Here is a 21,603-nt window from a genome sequence, read left to right as displayed (position 1 = left end):
TTTAAAAGCTCCCTTTTATTGAGCACTTACTTAGGGCCAGGCATTATGCTAAGGGCTTATACACATAATTGCACTCAATGCTCATTACAATGCTATACGTAAATACTAAGATTACCCCCATTTTACAAAATGGAGATGGGCTCAGAGGTTGAGGACCTTGCCCAGATGTGCCTGACTGACAGCCCATAACCCTGAGCCACGTTCTGCTCTCCAGCCACTTGGACAAGAAGCTGTTTCTGTATGGAAGACTCAGCTACTGGGGAGCACGGGCTTCCTGTCCAATAGCCCAGGTCTGGCAATTTCCTAAAGAAGCCAGGAGACAGGGGCACAGCATCGACAAACACTTAGTCCAGTGGTCGGCAAACCACGGCTCGCGAGCCACATGCGGCTCTTTGGCCCCTTGAGTGTGGCTCTTCCACAAAATACCACGGCCTGGGGGAGTCTATTTTGAAGAAGTGGCGTTAGAAGAAGTTCAAGTTTAAAAAATTTGGCTCTCAAAAGAAATTTCAATCGTTGTACTGTTGATATTTGGCTCTGTTGACTAATGAGTTTGCCGACCACTGGCCTAGTCTAAGCTGGGGCAGATCCCCCTGCCTAGAAAGTCGCTGTCATGGCCCATCACTCTATTTTCAACTCCCCCTGAATCCCACTCCTTCTTTAAGGCCTAACTCCTCCGCCCAGGCCTTCCAGAGAATTCTGCCTTCTCTGGACACCCTCTCACATATGTTGGGCACACCATTCCATACCGTCTCCTGGTGCCCCGGTTGCCTGGCTCCTGAGGATGGAAAGAATGTGGCGGAAATGACGTCTAAGGTATGCAAGTGATAAAGTGACCTAACAACCTGCAGCACCTATACAACAGCAGGCACATCAGCTTCTCACAAGGAGCTGGTAGGCGGCGAATCACAACCCACACACAACACAAACATCCCAGGCTCCGTGGCCTGCACTTCCCCCGGGGCATCACAGAGGAGAAAGGACTTGAGGGCGGCGGGCGGCGGAAGAAGCAGCTTGACCCACCACAGACACCCATCCCCATCACCTGGCAGGCAAGGAAGCCCCAACCATGGAGGCTCAACACAAAGGTTCAGAAGTTGCCATTATGAACCACAAGTCCTTAATAGTCCAGGAAAGCTGAGAAACACTGATTGAAGTTTCCTGTGAGTCACTCCTCAAGCTCCCCACTAAGAGCAAGGAGGGACGAACCCGAGTACCTCCTCAGGCTACGACTAACTTTGTTCTGACTCACTGTCCTCCAGTCTATGCTGTGGATGCCTTTCCTACTACCTTCCTTCCACCTCCACGCCCACTGGGATGGGCAAGACGAGGTGTGTGCCTATACCTTCCCAGGCTACCTCCAAAAATTACTCCACATATCCCGTTCCCCACGGGATGGAGCTGCGGATCTTACTCTGCTTGGGCAAACTAAAACCACGCGGACTCTCAAGGTGGTACATCTCAGTTTCCAGGGGGAAGCCAATCGGTTCCTTCCTTCCTCCTTGCTACCTGGGAATGTAGATGTCATGAGCATGCCCAGAAACTGCCGTGAAAATATTCCAATGCCTGATTTCCTCTCTCGGGGAACTTCCCTGTGAGGAAAGATCTTAGAATATCTCCTTTTTCCTCAACAGAGACGTTCTTATTCTTTCCAGTGACCTTGCCATTCCCAGCCTCTCCTCCAATATACTACATATCAAAGAAGGCACCAAAAAGCTTAGAGGAGCCTGAAATTAGCCAGATTCATGGTCCATGCCACCCACAGCCATGCATGTAAAGCCAGGCTCATAGGTTATAATCACAGGGCAAGATGCACCCAGTGGGGGGAGGGGGCAGCATCCTAAAGGAAATCAGTAGTTGGACCGTTGCCTTATTTTGTCAGGCATCAGGGGGTTCATAAGGTCCACAGAATTACTCTTCAAGTCCCCCCTTTCCTTCCTCTCATTGCCCTTACTCAAAGAAGCTCACAAATTTCCTGCTTAAAATTCCTTTTTAAATAATGATTCTGTCCTGCTGAATTGCCTGATTCTAGTCCTTGTCCCCTTTCCTTCCCTCACATCACAGCAGCTCAAACGTACTAGTAGCAACAAAGTCAAATTCTCTACAGTGAGATGGGAGAAGGAACAGTGGGGAAGCTGCACTCATAACGGTTTGGGACTGTTCCACCAGCAATTGACCCAAACTGAAGCATTCAAGAATGAATGGTGGAAAATCAACTTTCTCTTTCACGATATTAATCTGAAACTGTAAGTGGCACCACAAAGCCTGCCACATTCTCCTCCATGGGGTGCAGAAGCGCCATGCTGGTCCAACATGGTTCTTCTGGTTACAAGCTCAACTGCAAAGGCAATCCCTGGGGGAGGGGGCCAGCTCACTGCCAAGAAGACACGGAGCTAAAACCCCAGCATCTGAATAACCACATGGGGCTCTGCCATCAACAGATGTGTCCATATGATTTTGAATGTTTACATTACTTTTCTGGTTAAAAAATTTTAAATGCCATAAAGGAGCACCAGTGAATTTATCTGAAATTTATAGATACTTCCCTGGTTTAGACAAAAACAAAACCACAACATGAACATAAACAAAAACAGGAGTCCCATAGAGGGGAAACTTCGGTTATGGCCCAACTTTTGGGCAGCTGTATGCAAGCATCACTGTGGTTCAGGACCAACACTAACAAGAAGCAAAGCCGAGGCCACAGAATGAAAGCAGAGGTGCATATTGTGTTTTTGGAGGGGCCCTGGGGAAGGGGAAAATGAGAAACTAATTTGCAGCAAATTGCATTTTAGGACCATGAGGTCCAGAGTTGTCAGAGGCCCCTGGGTTGGAGTGACGGATCTGCTCCCTGAAATTCCAGATGTGGGGATGATCTGCTCCGCAAGACCAGGTTTAAAGTCAGGGACCAGCCTCCTCATCACACCCAGACTCTGGTGGGTCACACGGGCCATCCCACAGAACAAGTTGGCTACAAGAGGGTCTCCTACGGCAGTGTGTTCCCAAGGAACAGAGCAGAAAGAACAGCACACGAGCGCTCGAGAGCCTGGGGTTCAAGCTCAGGCTCCACCATTCTCTAGCTATGTGTTTTAGGCAAGGCATTAAATCTCTCTGAGCCTCAGTTTCCTCATCTGTAAAATGGGGCTAGCATCACCTCCGCCTGGAATACATTAGATAGATATTCTTTCAAATGAAATTCTACAGCACCAAATACAAATATGATTATTCTTCATCCCATCTCTAGAAATATGAGATGGGGGTCGGGGAATGAAGGTTCATTTATTGCTGTCACCATGAATCACAGGCTAAGGAAAAAAATCAGATAAGGTCACATTACACTAGTAATCTTAAATCATCTGAAAAAAAGCTTGTGGGAAAATTTTAAGAAGGTTTTCCATTGCTATCCATGGAACTTGATGGTGCATCTTTCCTTGGGATAGACAAGCTAATTTTATTATTAATTTGATCCAAATAATTAGAGTGAGAAGTTCTCCTATGGGAGGAGAAGGGAGAACTACCAATGGCAGAGAGATTGCTACTGACCCACCCCAGGATTCCTAAACTAAGCACAGGTACCAGGGCTTGACTGCTTAAGAAATAAAAACGTTTTCTTCAATTCGATTGAAAAATGGGCAGAAGACCAGAATAGACATTTTTCTAAAGAAGACTTACATAAAAAGATACTCAACATCCCTAATCATGAGAGAAATGCAAAATTAAAACCACAATGAGCTATCACCTCACACCTGTCAGAATGGCTACTGTCAACAAGACAAGTGGTAACAAGGTTGGTGAGGAAATGGGAGAAAAAGACAACCCCTGAATACCGATGGTGGGAATGTAAATTGGTGTAGGCACTCTGGAAAACAAGTAGAACTACCACATGACCCAGCAATCCCACTTCTGGGTACATGGCCAAAGGAAATAAAACCAGTACCTAAAAGTGATATCTGCACTCCCATCTTCACTGCAGCATTATTCACATAGTTAAGATAAAGAAACAATCTAAATGTCATCTACAGATGAGTGGCTAAGGAAGCTGTGGTATATGTATACAATGCAATATCCTGCCACTTGCGACAACATGGATGAACCTTGAGGGCATTATGCTAAGAGATAAGACAGACAGAGAAAGACAAATACTCTATGATATCACTTATATGTGGAATCTAAAGAAGCCCAATTTGTAGAAATAAAGAGTAGAATGGTGGTTGCCAGGGGCGGGGGGAAAGAAATGGAGAGATATTGGTCAAAGGTTACAACTTTCCACTTATAAGATGAGTAAGTTCTAAGGATCTAATGTACAATATGATGACTATAGTTAGCAAAACTGTACTATATACTTGAAAGTTGCTAAGAGAATAGACGTTAAATGGTCTTACCGCAAAAAAAGGTAATAGTGTGAGTTGATGGCAGTGTTAGCCCTACTGTGGTGATCATTTTGCAATACATATGTGTATCAAATCATCATTTCTATACCTTAAATTTATACTGTGTTATGTGTCAATTACATCTCAACAAAGCTGGGGGGAAAAGAAATAAACATGTTTTTACTGTTTTTTCATCCTGAAAATTAAACCAACTAGAAGAGCCGTGAACATTCTTATCCTTCTACCTAACACAGAGAAGAAAACGATCGAGCTCGTGTTGGTGAGCAGCTTTGACCCCAGGGTCTTATCAGCAAGGTCTTATCAGCAAGTCATCCCCATTCCTCAGATGATGTATAGAGCCTCATTCCACCACTGTCCACAGCACTGTGACCTGGCTGGAAAGCCTGGCGGAGGAACAGGCCCTGCTGTCAGGGGCTGCGGGAGTCTGGGAGAAAGAATATTGTCCTGAGAGTCAGGAATGTCAACAGCACAACTTTCGGCAAGTCACCCAGCTTCTTAAGTTCCCTTAAGCTCTGACCTTATGGATAAACACGAAAGAAAGGTAAGCCCTGGCCGGTGTGGCTCAGTTAGTTAGCACCGAAAGGTTGCCAGTTAGATTCCTGGTCAGGGAACATGCCCAGGTTGTGGGTTCGATCCCCAGTAGAGGGTGTGCAGGAGGCAGCTGATCCATATTTCCCTCTCACATTGATATTTTTTTTCTTGCTCTCCTTCCTCTTTCTCTAAAAATCAATAAAAAAATCTAAAAAAAGAAGAAAAAGAATGTTAAGAATGACTGGAAACTGAAGACGACCACTGTTTTCCCCAACCACAGAGCTTTTTTCCTTCCTCTTACGTTTTGAAGGTTAACAGAATGCAGAAACCAAATCCTATATAATACAAGGCTAATATGCAAATTGTCCCCTCAACCATGAGTTCGACCTGGGGAGTTGGAACAGGGGGTGGGGATGGCCAGCCAATTGCCTATGGACCTCCCCGCCCCCCCGCTGGCCCCGCCCCCAACCAGCCCCCCCACTCCAATCGGCCAACCACCCACAGCCCCTCCCTCCAGCCGCCCGGCCTGATTGTCTGGATTGGAGCAGGCCGGCTGGACCCCACCAGTGCATAAATTTGTGCACCGGGCCTCTAGTAATATAATAAATATCTGGATAGTAGGTACACTATGACTAAAATGGCAGAAGATGAGCTAAACAGACAAAAATAGGCAAATCACATCTAATAATAAAAACATTTACACAGTAAAATCTGGGATAATTTTTCCTTTTTCAATGATGCTTTTTTCCTGTTACACTGCCTTATCAGGTGACAAGCTGCACACAGTCACACGGATTTGCAGGGAAAGGTCTTAGTTACAATACCCATCATTGCCAGGACCCTGTAGCTGCACTGGTGTGGCCACAGCCCTCACCCCTACCCACCCCCAACCCATGGGGATGGGAAGAAAGAGCCTTCCCAGGTGGGCAACTCCAGAGGCAAAGATTAGGCTTCTGACTCTCTGCATAACTCCAGGGAACACCTTCCCTTAGGATTCCAAGCTCCTAAAGTTTATAAAATGGATACATAAAAGCAAGGGCTTGACCGAAGCAAACGCAGCTCACTCAGTAAAGGGGGTTTGAGTCCATCCAGAAAGGAACTAGGCAAAGGAAAGGCAAGACTTCATAGCAAAATTGGAACTGCTGCTCAGCATCTGGACTGCCATATGCAAAGTCCTATGTTGGCATGATTCGAGGGAGGGGGCAGGGAGGAGGGGAAGATGGAAGAAGGAGCACAACACCTCTGCTGTCAGGAATCCTATTGGGGTTCCTGTTTTCATAGGAAAAAATTAGCAAAGAAAACCCAAAGAACCTTAATTCCATTTGTTTCTAAGAAGTAAACTTTAGGGTAGGAAAGAGTCTCACTTTTCTTTGTATTTCAATTTTGCACTATTTTGACATCTTTGAATTTTAAAAACCCATTGTGCAATTGGAGCGAATATGACTAAAATACTGAAAATGCAGGTACAAGACAAATTGTTCTCAAAAGTACTAGATCACAAATTGTGGATCTAAATATGGAGGGAATAAATGTAGTCGCTGTATTTACAATAATAATGTCAGTATATGGAGTTCTTACCGCATGCCAGGCACCTCTAATAGCGCCACCTAGATTATTTTATGGACACGTCTACCCTGTAAAATGAGATCGGTGGGGGTATAATTATCCCCATTTCACATTTATAGAAGCTAAGGCACAGAGATTCTCATTTGCTCAAGGTCCCAGCTGACAAGAAATAGAGCCAGGGCTCACACCCAGTCTCACCAGAACTCACGCGGGCTCATCTCCAACAGAAAGGGGGTTCACATCCTAAATGTGGGCTCTATGGCGGGAGCGTGGGGGGGGGGGGTCCTGACACTGTTTGGAGAATGTCTTGAGGGGGGTAGTTAGTACAGCACCGGAAAAGGCACGGCACCGGAACCTGTGATGATCAAAAGCACACACATTTCTTGAGGACCTCCTACGCGCTACAGTCCTCTTACCCAGATGCTCGATTAAAGCAGTTCTCTGTAACAGTGTTGATTCCTAACGTTATCTGAGTCTTGGACTGGTAAAAGCTATAACCCTTTCCCCCCAAATGGGAATTCCCCACCAGGAGCTTGGCACAACCGGATTTGGAAAAGCAGTAGGAAGTAAGAGCTGCTATACAGAGATGGAAAAGGAGTAATCATGCTCCATTCTCCTTCCAAAAGACCACAATACTCAAAATAAAATCTCTTCCGCCCACCCTGAATATTCCAGTCTTAAAGGAGACTGTGCAACAAGAATGCTAACGTTGATCTGGGAAGGCTGGGAGGAGGGTTTGAAAAAGGGCATCTATTCCCTTTGACCTCAGCCGCAGAGTGGGGCAGCAGAGAAGGGAGAGGGAGAGAAATATATGGCCTTCCTCCTAGGGCAAAAGCATTTTAATGATCAGCCGAGAGGCCAGCCGAGCCATAAAACTGGCCAGCTGTCCCTTTCAATCAGGCCAAAGGCCATAACAAGACCAGGCAGCATTTCTCAGGGGGCCTAGCACTGCGAGTTAAGCTGGGGCCACAAGAGGCCCAGGCACAGTTGGAAGGGGCTGGCAGGGATCAATCTCCTTCTGCAGCTTCGGCGGAAATAAATCTGCCCATTTCAGGGGAAGCGGTAAAACTACACCTGGCTGGCCTGAGAGACGGCAGCTTAGGGCTGCTGAAAATCCTCATAATAAAAAGAAAAACCCGATTCTATCCTGTACACACACCTCAAACAGCAAGGAACAGAAAGAAGGTTCTCCTACTCCTTGGGAAGAGGAGAGAAAGTGCAGGCCCACTGCTGACTGTGGTTTGTGCGTGACACACCATCTTGGGACAACCCTGCTCCTTTCTGGACTGTCCACGTCGTACAGACGAGAATCCTAGCCACATGCCCAGTGTCAGGGGCTTAAGGAATAGCTTGAATCCAAGTCGCTCTGACGCCTAAGCCAGTGTCCCTTCCATTAGAGCACAGTGGTTCCAAAAAGCAAGCTTAAGGGAGAAATGCTTTCTTCTCATATGAAAACCTTCAAGTTTCCTACAGAGAACAAAAACCCCAGGGAAGTCTGGAAGGGAAGGGCTGTGTAATCCACAGCTTTAATATGTCTCATTTCTGTAGCTCACTGCCACAGCCTGATGGTCTGCAAAGTCTTCCCGCAGTTGTATTGGTGAGTGCAGAACAGAAGCACACAATTAAAACCATCTAAATGGTCTTGAGCCCCATCTGGAAAAGCCTTATGTCCGTTCAGAAAAGTGGATGGGAAGCCAGTACGCAAAGCCCCGAGACACTAGGACGCCCGTCACCCAGCTCCAAGGACAGAAGAGTGGACTGTGTCCTGATTGTCGATGCAGGCTGCCCTTGGTTTATTGTAAATCCCAATTATGCTGCATGTGACCAGAGCATCTTCTCTCTGCAAGGCCATCTGTCATGCCCTGGGCAGCAAAGGGGGAAGGGAGCACCTGTGGGCTCCTGTCAACGGTCTTCTCACTTGGCGAAGATTCCCCACCAGGCGCCTGGCCTCTGCACCAAGAAGCTGGAAAGAGGGGGAACCTGGGCATGCGGCAGCCTGCGCACAGATTCAGACAGACCATGTAGTCCTCACCTGCTCCCAAAACACACACATTGACACACTTAAGTCACATGTCAGCCCTGGGAGGGACCTCAGAGACCCAAACCTCTTATTTCACAAACGAGGACCCTGAGGCCCAGAGAAAGCACAAGATGTACCCCAGGGCCACCCAGCCAGTCAGCGCCACTGGGCAGGTGTCCCTTCCACCGCACCAGTCCTCTTACCGAGGTGCTCAAAGAACTTCTCTGTAACAGCGCTGATTCATAACTTTATCCGAGTCCTGGACAGGTGAAGGCTATAACCCTTTCCCCAAATGAACCCGCACACATTTTGCATAGATCCAGGGGTTCAAGCCCTTCCTGGTTAAGAACAAGTGTGGTTCTACAAGAAGCCGATAGGGCATTGAAGGAGACTCCAAGGGCGACCTGGGGGAGAAGCTACATTTTTCTCTTGACTCAGACCACTGACGTCACCACTTTCTGTCTCAGTGTCCATATCCACAGTGATCCTGAGCTACCTCATGGGAATGAGGCGAGCGCCAAGTCAGGAGTGGAAAACTTCCCACCATGGAGGAAAGGAGAGAGAGGCTGTGAAGCATAAATCTTGACCCTGAGCGACGGCAGCGCCACCGGCCACCTGTGAAAGGGGGAGGTCACTACTTAGCTGTGACCAGGTTCGCTTGGGGTTGAGAACTAAGGAAGAGAAGACATGATAGTTTATTCGACTTTCAAGGCAACGGTGGCTCAAACCAGCAGACACAGGTACAGGGGTAAAGGAGACGAGACAAAAGAAATACAGGGTGGGGCAAAAGTAGGTTTACAGTTGTTTATAAGTATCTGAAGCAGAGTTTATTCTGGTATTATTACTATTTATCAATTATTGTGTTATTTTCCATATGAACACTGTTGCCCCACCCTGTATTTAGGAATCAGAGCCCATACACCTTTCAAAACCCTTCTTGCTCTGGGCCCACCCAGCCCTTCCTTCACTGAGGCTATTTCCCCCACGATAACAGCTCAGTCATAGTCCAGAAATATCTACCAAAACCCTGCACACAACACAATTTTCTGCTCCAACTCCAATGCAGGCTTTGTAGGTGCCTAAATATTGCCCAGGACCCCCTCCCCCCAAGCCACTCCAGCCCCACTGAGTAAGCTACAGAGAAGCCCCCAGGGTCAGCACAGAGGAAGGGAAAGTGGGCGGCTTCCAGAGCAAACTTGGGGGAGAAAAGGGGAAACAATTCACAAAGAAGCCCCTCCAACCACAGGAAAAGACTGAGGCAAGAAAATCCACAGAGAATGTCAAGGGCACCATTTCCACCCCCCTCCCCACGGGAGGCCATGCTCTCACTGGGCGTTTGTGTCTGCTAGTCTCCCAGCCTGGAACCTCCCAGCCCCACCTACCCTCCACACTTTGTCTCATTAACTCCTCTCCTCTCTTCAGACCACCTCCTCGGCAAACCCTCGGGTATGTCCCCGTGTTAGTCACTCTCATGGCACCTGCACCTTCCCTCTACTATGCTCACCCGTCATGACAGCATCTGTTACTGTTCCATTCCCAACACCACACGCTCAAACTGACACACCACCAGACCCACCTTTGTGCGGGAGCAGCGAGGTTCCCAGACAAAGTTAAAGAACGGAAGACACAATGCAACCCGCAGGTCAGACCTCTTGGCCTCACTGGGGTCTTCTGCTGAGGCGTGTCACCTGGCTGGTGGCTTGTTTCATTTCAGCTTTATTCACTTATGTATTCATTTTAACTTGCAGAACAGGTCTCTGTATTCATGGAAAATGCGACCCATAAACTGACCACAACGCTCTGGGGCATGCCTGAGGGCTGCTAGCTGACTGCAGGTACAGTTTCCTGCAACCAAAGGAGAAATCCAATTCGTTGAGGGCTTGTATACTTTTGCCTGGAAAAGTCCTCAAGACACATCTGTCATCCTCCAACTCTCCGTAAGAGGGAACTTGCAGCAAAGCACCCCAAAGACTAGAAATGGAGAGAATAACAGGGAAAAGGATTCAGAAATACCAGAGCCAGGTACTGCTGGAGATGTGTTCATGAGTCATAGAAAAAGTCATTTAAGAACCTCTCAAAAAGACTAAGAATTGGGTTCTCTACAGCTGATATTTGACTGCCTCCCAGATCCACCCTGAGAATGTTCTAGTTTATTCTCCCATAGCAGGGGTGGGGAACATTTTTTCTGACAAGGGCCATTTGGATATTTCTAATATCATTCGCAGGCCATACAAAATTATCAACTTAAAAATTAGCCTGCTCTATTTGGTCAAACATTTAATTAACTCACCCCTAATGCCGTGGCAGGGCCAGACCAAATGATTTCACAGGCCTTGTATGGCCTGTGGGCCAGACGTTCCCCACCCGTCCTTCTGGAAAGCTACGTGTATGGCTACTCCTCATCCTTTTCTCGGCAGGTCCTTTCTGCCACATTGCTGCTGGCCAGGAGGCCAGTGCCTCAGTGGCTTCACCCCTAAGGCAGGAATGGGCTCCACCTCAGGAGGAAAATGTGCAGGAACAAGGACACTAGAGAGTGGAATCTAGTGGGTCACGGGGCTCCACAAGCCTCGCAGCCAGCAAGCTCGCAGCCTGGGGAAAGCCTACACAGGGAGCGCAGCCAGGGGCTGAGGCCAGGGTCCAGTCCAGGTGCACGCCAGGGCTTAGAACTTAGAGCCGGCCTGAGGCGAAGGGCAAGATGGAAGCTCCTCCCACTGTAGGAAAGCAGGTCTTCCTCCTCCTTGCCTGGTGAACTCTGAGAGAAGGCTGGAGGCAGGCACAAAGCATTGTGAGCACAGAACTGGGAGGGAGGGCCTCCGGTTGCAAAGGAGCAGCCAATCAAACAACTCAACAAAACTGGACCCGGCACCGTGAAGAACAAGACAGGGCTTCACAAGCTGGGACCAAAGGAACACCGAGGATGGATGAGACAGGCTGGCATGGACCCAGCAGCACCTGGCAGCTGCAACTGGCTGCTATGGAGACCCTGGCCAGTGAGAGTCACTGAGGGCGAGCAACTGGGAAGGGTGCAGAGAAAGAAGAGGGCAAAGCCCTAGAGGTTGCTAACGAATGTTGTAAAAATGCCACACGTGGCACCCAGAACAGGTCGATGAACTCAGATGTTAGCAAGGATCAAGGGCCTGGAGATTATAATGAGGATCCAAAGCCACTTCCATGCAAATGAGGCACGAGGGACCTCCGACAAGAAAACGGGAATTTTTACATTTTGAGATCCTGCAAGTAGACCAGTTCAAGTGCTACTTTATTCACTCATTCATTCATTCATTCATTCATTCAAGTGCCTGAAAACCATAAAGACACAAAATCTATTTAGAGACATAGGGGATGCTCCTGAGATCAGAGCCAACGAAAAGAGGAGGCCAGGGAGGCAGTTTCGCAGCCAGCTGCAGGCCAGCACAGTGTTTTGCTTTGTTTTCCAACGGCCTGTGTTGGGTGGAGCAGACATGCCCTTCGCCATCATTCCCACCAAGCCCTACACCTTCACACCAGCTGCTTCACAAATTTACTGACCGACTGGAAAGCATCCGAGTTTGCAACCACTGGCCTAGCAGATCTAGTCCCTTGTTCCTTAATATTCTTTTACTTGCCATCGGGTGAACATGTTTAGCATCAAACACTACTCAGCCTTGACTACAGTGATGGGCTGTTGGGGCAGGAGGAGCAGCCAGCTTTGAGCTGAGCACAGGAAACTGGGTGGGGTTTGGCTAGGCAAAGAGATGAGGCGAGAGCACCCTGAAAGCAAGATTATTCCCACAGCAAGGGTCAGTGTGATGAGGGTGCAGTGGTTGGAAAGTACAGGATGTGTCCCGGGGGAAAGAGGAAATCAGCTTGGCTTAAGTGGCAAGTACCTTTGAAGGAAAAGTGGGAAATAAGGCAGCAAAAAACCGCATGAGAAGAATAAGTTGACATCCAAAAACAGGAAGGCAGGTGTGGCTAGTCCCAAACCAAATACAGTTCTCCACTCACCTGTTCTTTCAACTAGGAACTCAAGAATAAGGTGATCGATTGTACATTAATGAAATGTGGATGCCATGGCTCTGTGAGCAGAGTAGCATCACTTCTAATTACACGAAACTGAAGTACTAGAGGGCCACAGAAATAATGCAGTGAAACACCCCAGCTGCCCAACAGCAGTGTGCCGATGATGGCAGAGTGATTAGGAACACAAGCTAAGGAGAGAGACCTGAGCTCCAAGCCTGGTCTTAGGACTGACAGTGAGATTCTAGAGAAGTGGCTGACCCCTTCCGAGCCTCAGTTTCCTCATCTGTAAAGACACTCTTAGCCTTTACCCTGTAGAGTTGCTGAGAGAATTAAAAGAGAATCTACATAAAATGCTTAGACAGTGCCTAACTTAAAGGGAGCTCTCAATAAGCATTAGTTGTTGTTATTAATATTATTGTTAGATAAGGGTTTGACTGTTAATACAGGATGGTATATCTAAATAGTAAAATACTGTGGCACCTTTAAATATCTGGTAGTAAAAGAATATTTTCTTACATGAGAAAGTGGCTAAAATACACTGACAAGTGTGTGTGTGGGGGGGGGGGAATGCATGCTACAAGCAATGTTTATTAAGATTTTCTTTGCATGACTTGGGAGAGAGAATAAATATGCGCAAATACAAAATTTGGAAAAACACACACAGCTTTTGCCTGTGTGCTTCTTCCATGTGTCCTAAGAGGAGGAAATAAGTTATCCTCCTATATAATCAAAGGCTAATATGCAAGGGGAAAACCAAGATGGCGTCAACGGTAAACACCTAAACTGCTGCCTCGCACAACAATTTCAAAACTACAACTAAAAGACAAGACGGACAACATCCAGAACCACAGGAAGGCTGGCTGAGTGGAAATTCTACAACTAGAAGGAAAGAGAAAAGCACACTGAGACTCAGAGGAGCTGCAGAAGGCAGAGGTACTGAGATGCGCGTGCACGGAGAGGGCGGGCAACTGAGTATGTAACTGGCTTGCTCAAGCGGGAGAGAGACAAAAGCTCCCAACTGTGCTGAACTCCAGTTCTGGGTGAGACTCTGGGGACCCAGACTCATTCGGAGAGAAACTGGACTGTCTGGCAGTGGGCGAAACTCAAAGGCGGCTTTCTCTCAGAGGTGCCTGCAGCAATTACCGGAGGACACTGAGACCCAGGGGCCCCTTAGGGCAGGTCTGACGGGAAGCCAAGGCTGTCTGCTCCACCCTGAGACTCCACCCCATCCAAGCTGAGTACAGAGGCTTTTTCAAGTCTTGTCTCATAAGGGTGTCTTCAGCACAGAAGTTCTCCCAGCGTAGACACAGCTGATCCTCACAGTCAATTGGCCTGGAGGTCAATTCCTCCCAGTGATACCAACAACAATCAAGGCTTAACTATAACAAGACTGTGCACACAGCCCACAAAGGGGTGTACCAAGAGTGTCCACCTCAGGTAACTGGGGAGGCTGAGCTACTGGGCCCTATAGGACACCTAGCACACAAAGCCACTCTGTCAACTCAGGGAAGCAGCCAAAATGAGGAGACAAAGAAACAGGTCACACTACTGGATATAGAGTTCAAAACCACAGTTATAAGGTTTTTTAAGAATTTTCTAGAAAAGGCCAATAAATTTAGCAAGACCCTCGAGGATATGAAAAAGGACCAACTAGAAATTAAGCATACACTGACTAAAATAAAAAATAATATACAGAGATCCAACAGCAGACAAGAGGATCACAAGCATCAAGTCAAAGATTTGAAATACCAAGAAGCAAAAAACACCCAACCGGAAAAGAAAAATGAAAAAAGAATCCAAAAATATGAAGATAATGTAAGGAGCCTCTGGGAAACTTCAAGCGTACCAACATCCGAATTATGGGGGTGCCAGAAGAAGAGAGAGAGCAAGATACTGAAAAACCTATTTGAAGAAATAATGACAGAAAATTTCCCCCCATCTGGTGAAAGAAATAGACTTACAAGTCCAGGAAGCACAAAGAAACCCAAACAAAAGGAATCCAAAGAGGACAACACCAAGACACATCATAATTAAAATGCCAAGAGCAAAAGACAAAAAGAGAATCTTACAAGCAGCAAGAGAAAAGCAGTTAGTTACCTACAAGGGAGCACCCATACGATTGTCAGCTGATTTCTCAACAGAAACTATGCAGGCCAGACAGGAGTGGCAAGAAATATTCAAAGTGATGAACAGCAAGAACCTACAACCAAGATTACTCTACCCAGCAAAGCTATCATTCAGAATTGAAGGGCAAATAAAGAGCTTCACAGATAAGAAAAAGCTAAAGGAGTTCATCACCGCCAAACCAGTATTATATGAAATGCTGAAAGGTATTCTTTAAGAAGAGGAAGAAGAAGAAAAAGGTAAAGATAAAAATTATGAACAACAGCCCAGCCGGGTGTGGCTCAGCGGTTGAGCGTCGACCCAGGAACCAAGAGGTCACTGGTTCGATTCCTGGTCAGGGCATATGCCCAGGTTGCGGGCTCGATCCCCAGTGGGGGGCGTGCAGGAGGCAGCCGATCAATGATTCTCCCTCATCATTGATGTTTCTATCTCTCCCTCTCCCTTCCTCTCTGAAATCAATAAAAATATATTTTAAAAAATTATGAACAACAAATACATAACTATCAACAAGTGAATCTAAAAATCAAGCGAATAAAAAATCCGATGGACAGAATAAACTGGTGAATATAATAGAATCAGGGGCATAGAAAGGGAGTGGACTAACAATTCTCAGGGGGAAAGAGGAATGGGGGTGCGGGAAGAGACTGGACAAAAATCGTACATCTATGTATGAGGATAGTGGCGGGGGGGTAAGGGCAGAGAGTGGGGTGGGAACCGGGTGGAGGGGAGCTATGGGGGGTGGGGGGTGGGGAGAGGAACAATTGTAATAATCTGAACAATAAAGATTTATTTAAAAAAATAAAAGTAAAAAAGTTAAAAAAAATAAAATAAATAAAAAAAGGCTAATATGCAAATGGTCGTGACACCCTCATGCCATAATAACCTATCAGCAGGAGGCTGCACGTGCAGTGAGCACGTGTGGGCAGGCTACATGTGAGGCGGGGTTGCGTGTAGAGCGAGGCCGGGGGACATGAGGCTGCATTCCCCACCCGGCGCCAGCCGGGGGACGTGAGGCTGTTATTTTTCATTTATTAATAAATTTATATATTATTTTCATATACATTTTACTAATTTTCTTTCATCTCTGACACTTCTATTATAGAGAAAGGGCAAATAGCAATATTAAAATATTTCCTCTAATTAATTCCCTTTTAAAGTGCACAAATTTTGTGCACCGGGCCACTAGTTTAATAATAAAAGAACACTGTCTTCACTTTGGGTGAGGCTTTCCATTTTCCAAAGCTTTTTCATATGGCCTCATTTTTACACTAATTTAACTTTTTTTTAAATATATTTTATTGATTTTTACAGAGAGGAAGGGAGAGGGATAGAGAGTTAGAAACATCGATGAGAGAGAAACATCAATCAGCTGCCTCCTGCACAAAACCTACGGGGGATTGAGCCTGCAACCAACGTACATGCCCTTGACCAGAATCAAACCCGGGACCCTCAGTCCATGGGCCAATGCTCTATCCACTAAGCAAAACCGGCCAGGGCACTAATTTAACTTTTAATGGCTACTATTAAACTGCAATTCTGCCAAATGCCTGTAAGTCAAAACCCTGAAATCCATCTACCTACCCCCAAAAAGACAAATCTTTCCTCTGAAAGACCACCGATCACTAACACTGTTGCTAACTATCAGGTTTTCCCCTGTCTGATAGAGCAGAGCCACATAAATCCATTTTTACAGCCAGCACTTTTACAAGCAGTTTCAAGAAGTGATGTTTAAGTTAACGATGCAATGTGGTAAAGTAATATAAGCCATTAGCTAAATCAGGGTCTGAGCCACACATCCCAGGGCCTGTCTAGCCTTGTTTGGCTGAATGATGCTAAGTATCTGAGATAACGGTTCTTCCCAATGTATGTCCCGCATTGAGATTCCACGGTAAGACTGCCAGCTGCTTCCCCACCAGCCATGCTCTCCCTCTTCCTTGGTGACACACCCTGATTATTAGCTGCGCTCACTGCACCCAGAACAAAATCCTCCATCTCCCAGCCTCTCCTGTACTAGCCATGGCTATGTGATTTCATTCTGACCAATTAATGCAAGCAAATGTGTTGTGCTGGACTTCTGGGAGGTTCATGGGAGACAACTTCTGTGCTTCTGCTTTCCTCCTCCTCCAGGCTTGTGACTTAGACCAAATAATAGCATCTTGAACTGTAAGACAACCCCTGAGGATACTAGCCATGTGCTGGGATAATGGAGTGAAAAATAGGAGCCTGGGTCCCTGAGGACACTGTGCAGATGCCCTAAAACTCCCCGGACTTCCTTTCAAAGGCAAATGAAGGCATACCTTGTTTTGGCCACTGTTACCTTGTTTTGTTCTTTTTAGGTTATATACAGTCAAACCTAAGCTTACTAAAGATTATACTGTGTATCAACATAGGATGCTACATGTTATTCACATTTCACTGCCACTAAACAGCTTATACTTTTTAAAGCAGGTGATCAGGATGATATAACATTTTAATAAATCACTTTTTTTGCCCAGCTGGTGTGGTTCAGTGGTTGAGAATTGACCCATGAGCCAGGAGGTCACTGTTTGATTCCCGGTCGGGGCACGTGCCCCTGTTGTAGGTTTGATCTCCAGTTGGGAACATGCAGGGAGCAGCCCATCGATCATTCTCTCTGACCATTGATGTTTCTATATCTCTCTCCCTTTCCCTTCCTCTCTCTGAAATCAATGAAAATATATTTTTAAAAATCACTTTTTTGCTGAACCTTTTGTAATAGATGTTTATCATCAACTACTTTCTTTTTTCCCAAAAAGGACCTTCCCAATATATACATATTCTTTTCTCTAGAGGTTCAAAGTCAACTAATACATATAAGTTGCAGAATTCTGCCCTCACATGACAGTGACCCAAATCCAACTCTCTGGAACCCCTAATGAAAACCAAGGGAGACAGGCCAGTAGCCCCAAGTCTGTAAAGCACAAAGAAGTTGTGACTCTCCAACTGGGGGCAAAGAAGTGGCATAACATTTTAAAAATGATTTCCAAGTCATGTACACACAGCAATGAAATAAGAACTGTGTCATGAAGGCTCCTGTTGGGTATGTTGTATACGATCTCAGGCAAACAGCCAAGGAGGTAAATGCCAGGGAGGTGCCCCACCTCCCCTGTGAGATTTATGGGGGCATCAACATCAACACCAACCATGCAGAACAATGAACCTTACACACTTCTGGACATCAGTTATCTCTTGCCACAATACACTGCACTGAAGGTCCCCCCTTGGCAATCCTAAAATTCACTTAAGGACAAAGAAAGGACCAGGGCTTCGTCTCCTGGATGACAGAATGACATTCGGGTCTCTTGCCATCTCCTGCAAACAGCAGAACCTTGACAATTTAGCTTTTCCTTCACAAGAGCCTAGACTTACAAACACAAATCTCATAAGGTAAAACCTTGTATTTACAGCTTGAAATTATACCCAAATTTAAAACTTCATATAAGAAATTATTAACTTTCACAATTCCATCATCCTAGCCCAAATTTTTAAATGGGCTCAATTATGTAAGGTTAAAGCACTTTGCTTAGTTTTCCCCTAAAATAAAGAAAATTCAGCTTCTTTATCATTTGTTGGAACCAACACATCTGCTTATTCTTACCTCATCATCCAAAGTAATCTCTAGGTGGAAATCACTTTGAAAAGGGGTCACCAAAAGTTTTAATTTCTTTAATACATTTAAAGAACAGAATTTTGGAAGCCCGTATGAGAATAATCATATGTTAAAGAGATATAATAATGGCAGAAGGAAAAGAGAAATCAGGTTTTATTTTATGGAACTTAAATCCTTCACATGCATTATATCTAAAATACATACCCAATGTTCCATACTCTCACAAGAATGAATTTTCTATTATTAAAGGGGAAGAAGGTGCAGGTGGAAGAGGTAAGGGTAATAAAGGCTACTTACCAGGGGGGTGAAGGGGTCAATCGGGAAAAAAGGAGACATGTAATACTTTAAACAATAATAAAAAAAAAAAAATAGCCAGTTTGGCTCAGTGGATAGATTGTCAGCCTGTGGACTGAAGGGTCCCAGGTTCAATTCCGGTCAAGAGCACATGCCCGGGTTACGGGCTCAATCCCCAATAGAGGGTGTGCAGGAGGCAGCCAAGCAATGATTCTTTCTCTTCATTGATGTTTCTCTCTCTCTCTCCCCCTCTCCCTTTCTCTCTGAAATCAATAAAAATATATTTTTAAATAAATAAATAAAGGCTAGTTAACGTAAATTGGAAAGTATATAAATCATATATGCTCTAGAAATGTCTGCAAGAAATGCCAAATGTAATAGTTATATTCCCTGAAAGAAAACATTATGGGTTTCTTTCAGTGCAAGGGCCGACACACTATCCACCCTCTATCCACCAAGTCAAACGGGCCCGGGCTAAAATGCATTACCTTAAACAGATTCACAGAAGCATCAACAGAAAAGTAAGCTACCTCTGGAACAGCCCGGAACAAAACAAAGCCTGAAGGCTTTCTGGCCTCAAAGCTGAAGGCTACAGAGAGCGTGAAGTTCCTGGGCCCACCTCACCCCCAAAGTCCTAACACCCTCCTCTCTGGACAGGGTGCTCAGTGACCATTTAGCACACTGGATCCTCTTTGCCACATAGTTTAGGCAACAGAGAACACACATGAGCACACAAAAGAAGCATATTCCCAGGACCTGCGGATTCAGCCAAGGAAAGAGACTCAAGTGTCTACCGACTCACCATTTAATGATGTCTAACACTTGCTTTACGATCCAGTTTATGGATTCTGAGTGGTTAATAAAGTTGCTTCTCAGTTCCCTGCTATTAAACACTAGGAAGTTATGACAATTAATTAACACTACCCCTAGGCTATCAGGAGGTCTGTAAGCCTACCAGCCAGGTCCTGTTCTCCAAGTTGACACTGTCACCTGACTTGGCCTCACATTTTAAACCACATGCCTCCTCTTCCTTAGAGCCCCTTCTCTGGTGGGTGCCTCAAGCTGGCTGTTTCGAGAAATGCAAACAGGTGGTATAGGTTTGCTTTACCTGATGTTCCACGAAAGAGAAAAAGCCCTTTTGTGATTACAGACACAATTCCCTCAAGTGGAACAGTAAATCTATGTCATGGTCGTTTTTTTGCACAGTACATCAGAATTATACATTGCCAAACTTACCTGCTAATGGGAGCTCAGAAGTGTCCCAACCCCTCAGGCGCCTTATTCTTCTCATCCTAAACCAATTTTCCTGGCACTCATTGCAGCCCTACATCTCAACTCCAGGATGGAATGGTTTTAAGCAAGCAGTTTTCACTGCCCACTAAGGTTCCTTTAGGAATCCACGCCAACTGATGCCCTGGACTGAGTCTGAACGTGCTCTTAAGCCCTCCAGCCCCATCCCTTCATACTCACTGTTGCTGGACTTAAGGTCGCGGTGGATGATGGGGACAATCGCCTCATCGTGTAAGTAGTTCATCCCTCTGGCAATCTGCACGGCCCAGTTAACCAGGATGTCTGGGGGAATCCTTTTCCCAGATAACACTCTGTTCAAAGGTCCTCCACGAGCGAACTCCATGACCAAGCAGAGGTTGGGTTCCTTCAGACACACCCCCCTGAGAGCAATGATGTTGGGGTGCTTCAGCATGGCGAAGAGCTTGGCCTCCTGGCGAACATTCTCTATGGTCTGGCTGATGTCCTCATCGGGGTCGTGGCGAGCTGCCTTCACGGCGACCTCATCCCCTATCCAGAAAGCACGATAGACCTTCCCAAAGCCCCCGATGCCAATAATCTCTTCCAGGGTTAGCTCCGCAAAATCAATCTCTAACACTGGGAAAGAGGAGGGAAAGAGAAGCAAGTCAAAAACATTCCGAAAACACCATTTAATCACCCATTTTCCCGGATGAGTAAACGCAGCAAGTTGTCTGTTCATGTGGTTTTTTTTGTCTTCCTAATATAAAGGCAACTCCGTAAGGGCAGGAAATGGGATTAACTTACTCTCTGCGGCCTTATGCTTTGTAACTGGCACACAAATCTTGGGCTGGACATGGTACTGCTATATGAGCAAAGTGCTATTTTATGTTTTTTTGTTTTGTGTTTTTTTTTTTCATGAAAACCCTGTTCTACCTTCTCCGTCTCATCATCTTTACCTGGCTTATTCATACTCATCTCTCAGCTTAGTAGTTTGGCTAAGAAAAAAACAACAACACACATACACACACACACACACACACACACACACACAAAATAAAAACAAATGAAACTTTGCTAAAAAACTAAGAAAACAAACATGTATTTCTGAACTTTTGGCAAGACCAAAAGAGGAATTGTCCACTGCTTCCTTCCACAGCCAGCCCCATGATGCCGCCATTCTCCACTCAGATCCTGGTGCTGCTCCAAACTCTGTTCTTGCTTAAGTATAGTGTTTCTATTCCATCTGGGGCTGATATTCACTTGTATTTTGTAATGCAAGTGGCAGTCTGCACAAAGGAAACTCTTAGGAAAAGTCCGTTGTTTTTCGGTATACAAAAAGTATGGCCCATCTTGACTCCAAATGTTCCAAGTGTTCAGGCTTATCGCCTCATTGGGCACTCTCCCCAGAGGATATATGGTGCGGCAGGTCCTGCAGACTAGCCATCAGCATCCATTCTAAAATCCCTTCAGCATGTCTTTCAGGTCTACAGAGGCCAGAAAGCTGAAAACTACATTTCCCAGACTCCCCGACAGCTAGAGTTCTGGATTAGATTAGGTTCTGCGTTAGATGCAGAAGATTTGGAAGGCAGAAATGAAATGGAGACCATCTTCTTGCTGCATCTCCTGGCAAGCAAGCCTGTGGAGAGGCGGCGTTTTTCTGCAACAGCGAGTCAGTGTCCAATCATTCGCTCTGTGGATGAGGAGAGGCATGTTGCAAGGCCAAGTGGTTGCCTAATCTTGGACTGCAACAACAACCGGGCGTTCTTGAACTCCACAGCTTCAATGACAACTCCGGATTCTGTGCCTTC

General features: G+C 46.0%; 1 protein-coding gene across 2 annotated transcripts in view; it reads right to left on the bottom strand.

Annotated features, from left to right (window-relative positions):
• The window catches only part of MAP3K9 (mitogen-activated protein kinase kinase kinase 9), a 69,992-nt gene that overhangs the window by 43,984 nt on the left and 4,405 nt on the right, over positions 1-21,603 (bottom strand). For both annotated transcript variants that reach the window (XM_054715466.1, XM_008138889.3), the window contains exon 2: positions 20,018-20,431. In XM_054715466.1, the coding sequence (XP_054571441.1) occupies positions 20,018-20,431 (414 nt within the window). The remainder of the gene's footprint in view (positions 1-20,017; positions 20,432-21,603) is intronic.

The sequence above is a fragment of the Eptesicus fuscus genome, chromosome 5 (genome assembly GCF_027574615.1).
Source record: "Eptesicus fuscus isolate TK198812 chromosome 5, DD_ASM_mEF_20220401, whole genome shotgun sequence".
In the NCBI taxonomy this organism is placed as follows: Eukaryota; Metazoa; Chordata; class Mammalia; order Chiroptera; family Vespertilionidae; genus Eptesicus; species Eptesicus fuscus.
This window is presented reverse-complemented; position numbering and strand designations above follow the sequence as displayed.